A 14,372-nucleotide genomic window follows, 5' to 3' on the forward strand; every position below is an offset into this window, starting at 1 on the left:
CATTGATTAATTTACCTGAGTAAAAGAAATATCTGCTAAATCTTGCAGTTTTTTTTATTAATAGTAAGCATGTCATTTCCATCAATTTAGAAGATAATTTTTTTACTCAGGTAAATTAATCAATGAGTGATAGATTTCTATTAGATGAAATTTAAAGGTCCCAGTGAATAAATTATACAGAGAACAAACTCAAGACTTTCAAAACTTTTGGTCTTTGGCATACTGAATAAAAGTTATTCCAGAAAGGTATCAATTTTTTCTATTTTTACATCATTATCTAAAACAAATATGAACACTTGGATAATGATTACATATACACCTTAATCCAGAAAAAATAAAAAGATTAACTGAAAATGTGTGAAACTGTGGCTCTATGCTTGTTTGCTTTAGTCAATTTTATGTAAACTAATGAAAGAACTAGGGTATGTATAAATAAAAACATTTATTAAGAATTAAAATATAAATAACAAAATCCATATCACATTTTTTTCTCTTTGTATATAAGTAAAAACAGTTGTAAAAAGTCATATAGGTTAGAGGACGGAATGTAGATCTCTTCGTATACTCTCTTTTGACGTTGTATAAAAATCATACTAAATGCTGAAGAATAGATTTTTTCCATGTGATTCAATGCCATCATTTGTATCTTAGAGCAGAGGCATAACTTAGTCAAGTTTATTAAATCTAAAACTTCATGATCTTTCATTATAACTTTTGGCTTGCACTTTTTATGATGACTGTCTGATTAGAGTTGTTGATATTGTGCAGCTTCAGGAGAATCAGCTCTCAATAATTTACCTGGACAATGGACTAAATCTACAACAAAGGTTCTGGGTGGGAACTTTGGTGCTCCAGGCTGAAAGTACAAACATATGTATCATTTAAATAGTTTGATTGATAAATTGCTGTTAAATGTCCAGTGACAAATATAATTAGCATATTCAGTATAAGATTATTATTTAAGATATGAAAATATCCTTTTTTACTAGGCAGACACACTAAGTCACATTTTCAATGTACTAACTCATTATGCAAAATGTCTGCAGAAAGATATATCACCCTACTCAAATAAAGTTCTGTCTCAGGGTCGACCAGTCTTGGCATTTTTTTTTCTAAATGCTGCATGCTTGATAGAGAAACAGTAAATGTTATTTGGAAAGAAGTTAGTTTCGTCCAATCTGGTACCAAACTCACCATTTATCACACATGTGGCAAGTATGCTATTACAGAATGACTACAGAAATTTAGAGAACCTATCAAAAATCAACTATAACTTCTGAAAATTCAAGGAAATGAAATCAGATTACATAACAAGAATGAGAGTAATACAATGTTCTTCTAAGAAACATAAGATTGTTGGTCATGGTTTTAGGATCCTGATTTACTTTTAAACCTTTTATGACATTTAAGGATGCTGAAAATTCTTTATTTTGCCATTTAAATTGTGTTGTTTTTATAGTTAAATGTTTGAAATTTAACTGTAAATATGAACCCCTTTTTTAAACTAACTCAAATTCCATTTATCACACATGTGGCAAGTATGCTATTACTTATTATTGCGTAATGTTTTTTATTCACTACATTGATTTATCCTGTGTGAAATAACTGTTTTTTACTTACGACAATGATTTATGCTGTGTAAACTGTTTTTTCTTACTAAATATTAGATTAATAATTATACAAGGTGTAGACCCCAAACTTACAGTGTCATCAGAATCTGGTAACATGACCTCATTCCATGCCAGGTTATATTCCCCTCTGTTCAATGTACATCCCACTGCTATCCTGTCAGCCAACACCTTAAACAAACACCACAAATTTTAACAGAATTGTGAAAGTATAATATATAAATATCATTATGACATTGGTTGCAATGAATTACATTGATTTCCAAGTTAAATAAAAACAGATGATTTCACATATGAAATAAACATGGTTATTTCACTCTTTGACTTCATACAACAATAGTCGTTGTCAAGACGTCAATAACGGCGGATCAAAACAAATTGTGAATGGGTAGAAAGAAGATATAGTTCCTTACATGTTTTACATTAATTTCTTTAAAAAAGCCATTTGCCAATGTAATAAAAAGAATAAGTAATTAAAGAATTCAAATATCGAAAAATATTCTACTTGTAACCGAACAACAGATAATTAACTCTGTCCCTCGTTGAATATTTTTCTCTGTTTGAATTCTTCGATTAGTTATTCTATAAATATTGTGAATTGCTCCTTTCCCACTTTTTATCACTACGTAGATAATGGAAATTAAAATCAAATACAACAGCATTATCTCCTAATAAAGCTGTATACCTTGAAGAGTAAAGCTCTGTGTATATGTATCCCTGTCTTGATCTTGCCAATAGGTACTACATTAGATTTCATTTCATATCTAATCTGACTGATTGGTAGTTCATAGCTGAAGTTGGCTAGTTCTCCCTTCTCTATTGGGCCGCCCATATGGTCACTAACATATCTAAATATGAAACATAAGGCTTCATGAACATACTATATAGAGCAATTTGTAACAAGCTGAAAATGAAATAAGTCACGTTTCAACAAAGTAAAAAAAAAAACAAAAAAAAAAACCCTTACTAAACCTATGTTCTTTTTTTTTTTATTTTTAAACCTCAAAGATAGAAATATTTTGAGTGAATAATATATTTTGTGTATTAATTTTGATAATCATGATTTGAGAACCATAATTAAAGTGAAAGGCAGATCTAAACCAAGTACTTCATCCCATTGTAATAAAAGTTGATAATGTATACTTGATAAAAATTGATTCACAACATAGTTATGAGCATTTGGTTCTTATCTTAAAGTAATTAAGTCATTTGTCAGAAAAAGGGAGACAACTGCATAAGATACTAACTGGGCTAATGCTATAACTTGTTCTCTGGTCGTCTGTAATGGTTGAATTTTCTCTGTGATTTCCTCCAGGTATTGACAAAGGTTTGAATCACATGGCATCTCAAATGGTTTATTGTCTGTGGTAGATTGGTTCTCAGCCTCTCTCTGGAGCTGGGCTTGAATCTCTTCCTCTCTCTGCTTTTCTTCCTTCTCTTTCTGTGCTTTGGATTTCCTGTTATGAATTGAGAGAGAATAATAGTTAGATACAGAAGTTTTATAACATTCCTACTGACATGGCCAAACCTTTCGTTTTGAGGATTGAATTGAGGATTTTTATAAATATGAAATGTACATAGTTCTGTTTTTTTTATATAAAATATAAAATGCAATGTAACCTATTTCAATTTGTTTATCCTTCTTCAGTTATTGGGTTTCTACTGTTCATTAAATGTTTTCTTCACCCACATCATAATTTTTTTCTCACTCAGATTAAAATCATCAAACATCTACATTAAGCATGCATATTTTTAATGTTGTTAACCAGAACAATAACTCAACTCTGAAAAAATAGCATTATGACACAAAATTTAAAGGTTGAGCAACATTACAACATTGCTAAAACATAAACTAGCAACAATATAATTAAAAAAAACCAAGATATATTCTCACACAACATCTGGAGTTTAAAGTTTTTATACATTGTGTATCTTCAGACACTGATCCTCATTGATAAATATTAAAAATTATTTTTATCATTTAGAGATTACTTGGGAGACATCAAATATAAAAAGTTCCTCAAAATATGGCATAGCTGTAGGTACAGTGGTGTAAAGCATGACAGAAAAATTAGCTTCTCATGGGATTGTTTTTCTTGACCTCAAAGATCAGCTTCTGTCCAAGTTTCATAACAATCTATGTAGATTTACAAATTTGTCTTGTCATAAAAATTTAATCACAGGCTGTAAAGAAAACTGCCAAAAATATAAGTACAATCAGCCAAAATAATGTAAAAATAACTTAGATGGACCAACTTGAATGAGGTCAAGCTAGGACAGAAAAAGTTTGTTGAGACACCATAGTTGGACAATAGACTCGTTTACAAATCTGCTTTTATTTCTTTTCACTTACATTGGTAATATCTCAAATAGTTATTAAACAATGCAAAGACAATACAAACATACCAAAACAATGCAAAGACAATACAAACATACCAAAACAATACAAAGGCAACACAAACATACCAAGAACACATCACACAGTTCACTGCAAAATACTGGGAACTAATTCTCAAACAATTTCAGTTGAATAACAGAAAGATCAACAATTCAGATAATGAGACATCTTATCATCAACATATGAACAGCTTTAAAAAATGGACTGAACCCTTATTTGTGCTATTTACAATATAAAACAAAGAAGAATTATCAATTTTGTGCAACTTCTACAACTGTCATGTTTATGAAAATAAAATTTACAAATGTTTTCATGCTAAGGGTAGAAAAAACATAAAAGCCTGAATCGTTTTAATCATGTTAAGATTGAGTTTAATGGCGATTAAATTGAACATACATACATGTAAGTTTAAATATATGAATACCAAACAAAAAGCAAGATAATGAGGATTTTAATTTTTTATAAGGATTGATTATCATGTGCTTAATGTTCAGTGGCAAATACTTCAAGAACATCTTAAACAACTACCAAATATAAAACAAACCAATAAGTAAGGGTAGACTAAGAGGGTGGTCAGAACAATTTGACTGCCACTGTTACATGATGATAGCTGATTTTCCTCCCAAAAAAAACCCAAAACACTTGATTCCTCCAGATTTTTGAAAGCCTACTTAGTGTATGGCCCTCTCCAATTGAATCATTACAAACAGTAACACATACTTTTTATTGTCTCGATAGAGATATGTAAAGCAGAGTTAAAAACAGTTTATAAACTGACCAGTATTATACATATACAGATGAACATACATAGGTTACATAGGGTAGTGCTTTTTTCATTGTGTGGATAGAGATAAGTAATGCCATAAATCAGACTATGACCCGACAAGAAATATACATACATAGGTTACATGGGATTTTGCTTTTTAATATTAATTTTTAAAAAGAGGTATTTATTAAGTTACACAGAAAGCAGATTATAAAAGTAAAGTGAGTTGTGGGATAAATATATAGACTTTAGTTAGGAATTCTTTATACATTTATATAAATATTCATTTTTTGAAATTGATGCAACCAAATCACCCCTGTGCATGAATAACTTGACAGCAATGAAGAATGGAAGTTTTTAAAAAGAAGACAATCAGAAATTCAGATGTCTCTTGAACTCATAATTTTTTAAAACACATTTTATTTTATGAAATGTTAATATGCCAAGCTGACAAAAATCTTTAACTATAAAATTACATTTTGACAAAAGTACAACACTATTACACCATTAAACCATGCATACATCTTCCTTTAGGCTGTGTGAGAATACAATAAATCAGCAAAATACTTACGGTGGTGAAGGACTGCAAAAGGGAAACAACTCTACAGTTAATAAAGACAGACAGACAGTCTAGGTATAGTGATAGCTATAGGTTCAAGTGAAGTCAAATTAAAAAGGTTAAAGTTGGAGAGGTTAGTAAGTTTGAAATAAAAACAGGATAAAAACAAAGGTTTGGAGATTAGTGAAAAATTATGAAAAAACAGAAAAGCATCGGCTAATCTAATATTTAAAAGAAGGTAGCAACTCTCTTTTCACTTTATCAAAGCATACTGACTGTTTTAAAAAATGTTAATGACTTTTCCTTCATGGTTTTTTTTTAAGAAAGGAAAATTAAAAAAAAAGTCTGCATCATGACACACTGGGAATACTAAAATGTGTACATTATTTTCTAAGAATCTAAAGATATGTTCAAAACTATTCAGGAAAGAAAAAAAAAGCATCTTCTATTTTTTTTAGTTCAAATTAAAACTTTTCCTGTAGTATTAGTTTGAGGAGTAATGTTACTTGTTCTGACTTGTTAAGTTATTACATCTATAGGGCTACACATTACTGATTGTACCTTTCACCTGATCCTTTACGGCTAAATTAAAAACATCCAATTTATTAATATCCATGAAAAACTAATAGCAGGACCTTAAAAAATAGTCTATTATAACTATGCAGTTATATACATTTGTCATACATAACTAGGGCAGATTGAGGAATTTCAAAGGGGGTGTATTCAATAGAGGTATTTTTATACCACAGAGTGCAAGGCTAACAATTTTTTGGAAGACTTTCTGCTAAAAAATAAAATATTTTCCAATCAAAAAGGGCCTCTACACTCTACTAATTCTACCACAGCATAAAATTTAAAAAGTTAGAGTTTAGGGCAATCACCATTTTAGAATCTGATTCAATCACTATAAATGGCTTATATATCAAGATAAAAAAAACAGCATTACCATTACCATTGTTAGGATGTTATGCTTTGATGCATGCTTTTACTAAAAAAGCCTTAGATTCTAGAAATTTTGAATTTTTATATCGTGAATAATGTCTTAACCCAGGCCATCATAAAAGCTTCAAATTGCATAGTTCAATCATACACAGTTTATGGTTCTGGAAGGTAAGACTAATAAGAAATGACTGACCAAGCCATTAAACATTGTGATGTTCCTTATTGTCAGAATATTACTAGATTTGTAGTTTTTGTCATATGCCACCTACTCTAGGACCAATGCAATCAAAGTGATGTCCCCTCGAAAAATTGACAAACCTTACTCTTAATTGCAAGTACTCATTATCATTTTTTTTTTAATTTGAATATAATAGGGATTTGGTATTGTTAAATAAGAATAATGAATGTAATATTGTGACATTGATAAATGGGAAAGCTTTAAAGGTAATTCAAATAGGAGATTCTGACCACTAGCCATTGATATATATGGGACATATAAGGAAATCAAAAAATATAATGCGAGAATTTACTTTAAACATTATCCAAAAATGGTATGGTAGAATATATATTTCATGCTTCATGCAAAAATGAAATTAATAAAATGCTATAACCAACATTAAGTAAATTCATTGATATATATTTATTATTATTGTATAAATCATAAATAAAAAGTTTAAAAAAGATAGCAATAACCTATCTTATAATGTATGTGTACTCTGCATTCTTTACATATTTACAATCTATTTCATACATTTGCTGTAGTTGTGAAAGCACTAGTTCCTATGATCATATTGACTACTTTCTGTGATAAGTGCAGTATGTGTGTATACAAGGGAGATAATACATACGCCTTAGTTTCCCTGCCAGTACGGGAAGATTTCCCAGATACACTGGTCTTTGAACTGTCTTTTGCCATTTCAGCATCTGCTTGTGACTGAGATTCCTTGGGTGCTGACCTACAATAAAAATAAATGGTAAACTTAAAAATGTCTTATGACTTTTATAGACAGAAACTTAAGACTCTAGTAAGGATAAAATAGTATTTCTTTATAATCTTGATTATAGGCATTTTTGTTTTTATTAACCCTTTCAACGCTACACAAAAAAATAGAAAAATGGCTGCTGCTGCTGCATTTTTTTTTTGAGTTCATTCATTAGAAGAGTATATTCTTTTTCAGACTGCTGTATCTTTTTTATTATATAAGATACAGAGAAAGTTATTGCATGAAAAATGCTCAGGAGAGCATGAACTGTAATGTTAGGCAATTATTTTAATGAAATTTTTATCAGGTTACCTGCATTTTCAGGTAATTAACAGGTAAAAGGTGTAATTTATTACATTTGTATTGAATTTTGAATAAAACTACTTTCAGTCTTCATTTATTTTGTTGTTTTATCTGCCATATAATAAAGAAGACACCAGTTGTTCGATTCCATAGCGTATTGCACCATACACAATGTATTATGTAATCGTGGCACAAATAAATGGCTCCGTCCTTAAAAAATTCAGTCAACCTCCGTTTTTCCCCCTTTTTCTACGTCTCGTCATGATCGATCAAATCATATTTCCCATACGAATTAAATGTAATAAACACATTGAGATAACAATAAACCTTTTAACTAATCCTCGTTGTTAGTTTCGCCATAGAAATGCTGAAATATTTCCATATTTACAGCTTCGTTTCCGATTTCTGCCATTTGCATAAATTGTCAAAATATTTGTTTTTATTTTCCTTCTATTGCATGATTTTACAATAAAAATTGCCGAGCGCAAATGAGACCTTGTATATCCTCGATTCAAACGAGGAAAAATTAGAGAGAACCCAAATGAAAACCGAATGGTTTAAGAGTCCTTATGAAAAATCCTTTGTCATCGCGGCATATGCCGCGAATAGCAGTTGGGAAAGGCGTACGTCATCGCGGCATATGCCGTGTATAGCGTTGAAAGGGTTATTTATCTAGACTGTCATATATTTTCAATGAATATGAAAACAACAGCAATTTGGTACAGCTTCTCATAATATTGATGAAATGAAGATAGAAAAACAAACAAATACCACATGGTATCAGAAAATATTAATTTACTTAGGGTTTCATTTAGAAGGAAATGCTCGCAATCAAGTATTTCATTATAACAGCTAAATTACATGAAAACTAAGTAATATTTACTCTGGTTTAGCATTAACTAGAAGTACTGGTCGTTTGTCATGTAGTTCCTGTTTACAGTAATCCTCCAGTGACAAGAACTGACTGCCAGGTCTCAATTGTCCAGCATCATAGAATCCATCTAATATTATGTTTGTGGAACCTGTAAATAAGATTTTAAATAATAACAGTGAAAATAAATGCGTAAGCATTGTGACTTGGATGGAGATTTGTCTCATCAGTCATTGGCACTCATACCACATCTTATATTTATCTGTTGATAATTTTCCTTTAACTCTAAGCTACTGCTACTAATGATACCCCAGCTTAATGTAAGCTGAAGAGAAGAATGTGAAAAAGCTTCACACAATATACCACTCTAACATGAAAATTGATTAAAAGTTGCAGAGAGCTCAGATTTGTATTCCTGATAATTATGCAATAAAAATGTACATACATGGACAGACAAAAGGAATGAAGGGCAAACAGACACAGGTAAACCAGTATACACCTCCTTTAGAACAGAGATATGAAAAGAAGACAAAGCCTTCCTATTTATTTCAATCATAGTTCTTTTGAAGGTACTATAGTTATATGTATCAATGCTATTATCTTGTGTGTTGATAAGTTATATAAAATCAACTTACTAAGTGCTCCAGTGAGTGAATATTTAGCTGACAGGTTACTGTTGAGTAAGTTCTGCAGTGCCACATCAGCAAAAGGATTTCTTCTTGTTCCTGATACCTGTATCTCTTGTAATACTGACATTCCTCTGAAAATATAACATTTATTGACTTCATTTTAAAAATAAACAAAGTGAGATTTTTTTTTTCCATTTCAGTAATATATTGACAATATAACTTTTTTTTGGCCTCACACTTCCCAGAACAAGAAAAAAATCTTAACTTGATTTACAGCATATTAAACATGCGAAGAATGCATTATTCACCTTTCATATCGTTATAATTAAAACTACAAAGAACAGGTCTACATTAGTGCTTAATTTGCCTATAGAATCTTCTTCTTTAGTTTGTATTGTCCACAGCTATATTGGTGCACCTCAAAGTGGGTAAAAGTTCATTAATAAAATGTATAGTCACATTAAGGGATAATCTTATCAATAAGTATTTACATAGAAAAATTTAATGATAACATTTGAATTCAGGGCCTAAGAAATTATGTGCACCCTTGAAGTCTCTGAGTTAGTAGTCAATGTTTTGCGTTTCTAATCAATGTTCTGTGTTTATAATCAATGATCTTCAACATTGGAGGGAGAAGCACAGCATACATGTCAAGTGACATGATATTAGCGTGTAATACACGCTTTTTCAACGGTTTACATGCGAGGATTTTGTCACATGGCGTGTACACGCTTTTCACCACTTTACACGCAATTACACGCTTTTTCGTTCTTTTCATTTTTGGTCGTTAGTGATATCGCTATTCTCTGGTTTTTTCCTTATTCGGCGAGAAATACCGAAAAATTCGAAGTAATTGTTTGGCTGCCGTATTGTTTATTTTTCTATATGGACAAACTGTAAAAGGTAAGTAGTTTGTGATTAGTTTTAACGATTTTGTGACTTTCTTTCAAATTCACTTTATAGGGGAAATGTGCACAGAAAGAGGTCACTTTCAGGGCCTGTACCGTCGTCTAAAGTGCCGATTGTTAAGCCAAAACGATGTTTACGGCAAGATTCAAGATATAAAAATTATATTTTGGAGTTCGAGTTTAAATGATCGAGTGACAAGTAACGCATAATTTGTGCATTCTATGTTGACAATACATGTGAGAGGAGAAATACAATGTAGCTATTTGAATAAGCATTTTAACATGTTTATCTAATGGAAATAAAATTTATAAAACATTTTTCTTTTTCAATTTCAGTTTCAAATCTAGCCAACATGGCAACAGATTTCTACAGGCCATGGGGATAAAAATATCACAGAACTGTTGGATCAGCTCTCATAGTACCAGCTTTCTTCTGATGAACTACCCAGTTTTAACCAGGCAATAGCAATGGAGCAATGACAGATAATAGATGACATTTTACATTGCCAAAAAAAAAATCATTATGACATTCTTTCAAATCTTGATGAAGCTAATTCAGTCAAATATCAATTCCTACTGTGGGAGAGCCTTTTCAATTATAAAGATATTGACACTGAATTCTGATCAGAACTTGACTATGTTACACTTGTATTGTGTGCTATTATCAAATAAATGTAACTAAACTTGAAACTGGCAGCTGTTTTGAATATGTGCCTAGTGGTGGTGCTTTAAAAGCAACATACATGTAACAGACCACTGTTTAATACAATAAAAGTTCACAGTAGAATATAATATTGTTTTTTTATATTCACAAATTTGTATGAAATTATGAACATTACCACATTCATATTAACAAGTCCGCATCTACGTCACGCGTTTTCACACGCTTTTTGACATGTCATGTCATGTCATGACATGATTTCCCATTGTCAGAGGTTGACATGTATGAAGCACAGTAAAACTTGTAAAAACATTTAAAGAATTATTTTTTAAATCTGAACTTGAGCAATTGTAAAATTGTGACAAAAGTAATTTCTTGTTAATCTTTCTTGATCCTTACTTACCCTAACTTGCAGACTTCTGAAGCAGTCTGTTCATCTACAGCACAAACAGCAATGGCCCAAGAGGAATTCCTCCTGACTTCATCATTTCCAGAATGTAGCAATGTTATTAAATACTCAATACCGCCATTATTTCTAAACTGGAAAAAAAAGACATTATGATTCAAAAATATTCTATAAAAAACAAAGTTATCTCTCTTTAGACTATTATGTATTACGATTTACCAAGCTGCATCAATGCAGCTTTGAAAAAGTAATCTTGCTTCAAAAAGTGATTTGATATAACTATGTTCAAGTGGTTTCCATTTTATATATGGCATGATTCAAAAGTCCAGTCTGTCATGATGCATTATAAAACATTTTATCATAAATAGTCCTGTTTTTATAGTAATAGTGTAGTTTGTATACTTTCACACTCTCACAAACTCACATGAAATGACAGTAAATAATACACTATTCTGACAACTAAAATTTAATAATATAAGAACTTTCACTGTGCTTAAACGGCTGTGGGTAACTTAAGTTACCCACAGCCCAAGATGGCGGACTCTAAACTCGTTGATATTTAATTCATACAAAATGTACCTTTTGCGACGTTTTTCATGCAGAATGTAAATATTTATAGGATTATTGAATAAAGAAATGACTAACAATTACCTTAAATTTGTTAATATAGAGTTCACTAAAGCGCAAGGTCAACTTTAAAAAATGCATAAGATGTCCGTAACTTTTTGATCGAAACTAAGCAGACTGTCCGTAACTTTATTTTTAGATGTGGGTAACTTTTGATTTAAAATTTTAAGAATTATAATCTCAACAATTAGAAGACAATTAACATCATATTTGTAACCTTCGCGTTTATACTACTCATTCACCACCAAATGTGATTTGATTTACGCATCATACTTACACCACAGAAGTTTTATGTGGGGTTTGTGGTACTCCATCCTGGTTATGGTTTGAACTTTTATTTACTGATGTGCGTCTTATCGACGTTTTTCGCTTGTCAGACCAAGGCTTTTTCATACTCTTTAATGTTTTGAGTTTAATTATATGTTTGCGGTTTACCTTCACCTCTGTTTCTTTCTATGTGTATTTTGATGAATACTCTTTGACGCGGCTCGGTATTTATACATCCCACCAGTTAGTTATAGTGTTATGACTTTTTGAATATGTTTCCGCGGGGTTTTGGTGATATAAATAGAAAGATACGAGGACCGAGAATACTGAACACAAACAGAGAAAACGTTATTTAAATGGTATCTTTGTGCTTCTGAAGGTTATCGAAATGATAGTTTTAAACATAATTTATACTCAAATTTAAACACGTCGGATATCTTTTTTAAAGATAGTTCTTGTTTGAATATGTTTCCTAGTATGTTTTTTTCTCTCTCTCTCTTTGTATGTTATCAGGGTTTGTTAGACTATTAAATTACCCTGTTGTCCTACGTAGTTATTTATATTTTTATATACTATGTCGAATTGTTACACTATGTTGACTGCTCTTTTCCTTTTATTGTCACTGACTTTTACCTATTGTGTCTTTTAGTTTTATTCAGTTTAATGAGATTTAATGCAACTTGCATACAAATGAAATATGCAGCTAGCTGTAAAACTAGGTTTATTCATTTATACAAAATCATTAATGTCCTTTTTTTAAGTTTTCCCATTTACTGTAAATCTTGGCCAGGGTGCCGCAATATCACCTTGCGCAACGTCCCAGTGTGTCCAGATTGACACCCCTTTTATTTTACTGTCAATGCTGATGGGATTTGTTTTTGTGGGGATGAGAGAAAAGTGTTTTTGGCTTTTTCAAAAAGACGGGAAAAGTTTGTGCACTTAAGTCTTGTATAGTCTATCCACTGCATGCCTGGGCAATTTGGGTTCCCCTCCAAAATCTCGGATTCACGCTACCCTTGTCGTTGCTGGCAGAAAATCAGTAAGTGTATACATGCATGCTACATGTATTTGTAAAAAATACTTGTGTAGTCTACTTGTTCAAAAATAAAAACGAACAATGATGTTTCAACAGTTTATCTGCTATGATCGAAAACAACCCTCCGAACTAGGCCATTCGGGTACCCCGACGTTATACAAAATGAGACCCGAGTTTTGCGGATTTATCGTGATTTTTTTCATATTTTCCCAATTTTGTCTTCCATCGATACAATGAATTATATCATACTAGACATCTACTTATCAGTTTAAACATTACATCCGCGTATGTCGATTCTTTGAAAGTTACGGACATCTCTATTGGTATGATGAAAAAAGTTACGGACAAGTTGTTTTGAAGTTACGGACAGCCTAAGTGTTTTTTAAAATCGTGCTGTGATCGTTTATTTTGTAGAATTTAATCACCTTTCCAGTTTAGGGGTTTCCCTGAACGATTAATACAACTTTTAAATTCAGTTGTTTAATTGATGCATTCGTGGTATTGTTATTCTATAGAAGAAAAGTATCTAACCGACGCAAGGCGGCTCCATCTTGGGCTGTGGGTAACTTAAGTTACCCACAGCCGTTTAAGCACAGTGAACTTTGCTTTTTGTTTAATAAAAACCCTTCTGGAATGAATCTTTAAAAATCTTTTTTTATAAGTTTTGACTAAGTCCTCCCTGGTACAAAAGTAGTGCTTGATACACCAAATCTAGTATTATGATTGATTGCTTTCTGAGTCGGATAACAATCATAGTATTCAAAACTATTCTTCCAGAAGCTGTAAACCAACGTACACATATTCTCTCATGACACTTACATCAGATCTGGAGTCAACATCACATACAAAAGCTGCTACTGCTAAAGAACATTTCGACTGTACGTTTGTATTCCTAAAATTAGAAAATATACATATCATGAACAACATGTGCCAAACATTGATAACTTTTTAAAAGGAGAGGCCATGTTTATACAAAAATTAATATTTGACTGTGGTCATCAAGTGTAAAACACTTCCACATGATCATTTTGATTATTTTCTTCATTATCTATGTTTTATGCTGATACCATATTTATCTAACACCTTTCTACTTTCTATCTAAAACTTATTATGTTTGTATGGCATAAAACTAGAAATAATTTTTAATCTAAGCCACGTTTTGAGGCTCCATAAGTTTGTCTATTGTATTCATGTTCTTTTAAAAGTTCACTACAATGTTCATGCACTGAGCCTTATGACTGATTCTCAGTTTGATTTCTTAGGCATTTAAGTTTGACAACAATATTTTTGTTCTGAGCCTTTTGACTTAGATTTTAAAGGCTCTATAAGTTTGACTACAATATGTTTTTTCTGAGCCTTATGACTGATACTCATTTTGATTTTAAAGG

The 14,372-nt window shown here is 31.2% G+C and overlaps 1 protein-coding gene and 1 long non-coding RNA gene across 7 annotated transcripts in view; one reads left to right on the forward strand and one right to left on the reverse strand.

The window, feature by feature from the left end:
* Positions 1–425: 425 nt before the first annotated feature.
* LOC143085494 (armadillo repeat-containing protein 3-like) overlaps positions 426–14,372 on the reverse strand; it is a 30,967-nt gene continuing 17,020 nt past the window's right edge. For 4 of the 6 annotated variants that reach the window (XM_076261881.1, XM_076261879.1, XM_076261877.1 and 1 more), the window contains 10 exons: positions 13,804–13,876; positions 11,052–11,188; positions 9,086–9,210; positions 8,463–8,601; positions 7,142–7,249; positions 5,913–5,933; positions 2,876–3,085; positions 2,314–2,476; positions 1,704–1,799; positions 426–856 (listed from right to left, as the gene is read on the reverse strand). In XM_076261881.1, coding sequence (XP_076117996.1) covers positions 746–856; positions 1,704–1,799; positions 2,314–2,476; positions 2,876–3,085; positions 5,913–5,933; positions 7,142–7,249; positions 8,463–8,601; positions 9,086–9,210; positions 11,052–11,188; positions 13,804–13,876 — 1,183 coding nt within the window. In that variant the 3' untranslated portion in view covers positions 426–745. Of the gene's footprint in view, positions 857–1,703; positions 1,800–2,313; positions 2,477–2,875; positions 3,086–5,363; positions 5,376–5,912; positions 5,934–7,141; positions 7,250–8,462; positions 8,602–9,085; positions 9,211–11,051; positions 11,189–13,803; positions 13,877–14,372 lie in introns of all 6 variants that reach the window. The other 2 variants (XM_076261878.1, XM_076261880.1) reach the window with 2 other exon arrangements.
* LOC143085495 (uncharacterized) lies at positions 9,745–10,940 on the forward strand. Its single transcript, XR_012981344.1, has 2 exons — positions 9,745–9,982; positions 10,324–10,940. It is a non-coding gene; the product is annotated as an uncharacterized LOC143085495 (long non-coding RNA).

The sequence above is a fragment of the Mytilus galloprovincialis genome, chromosome 8, assembly GCF_965363235.1.
Source record: "Mytilus galloprovincialis chromosome 8, xbMytGall1.hap1.1, whole genome shotgun sequence".
NCBI classification, from domain to species: domain Eukaryota; kingdom Metazoa; phylum Mollusca; class Bivalvia; order Mytilida; family Mytilidae; genus Mytilus; species Mytilus galloprovincialis.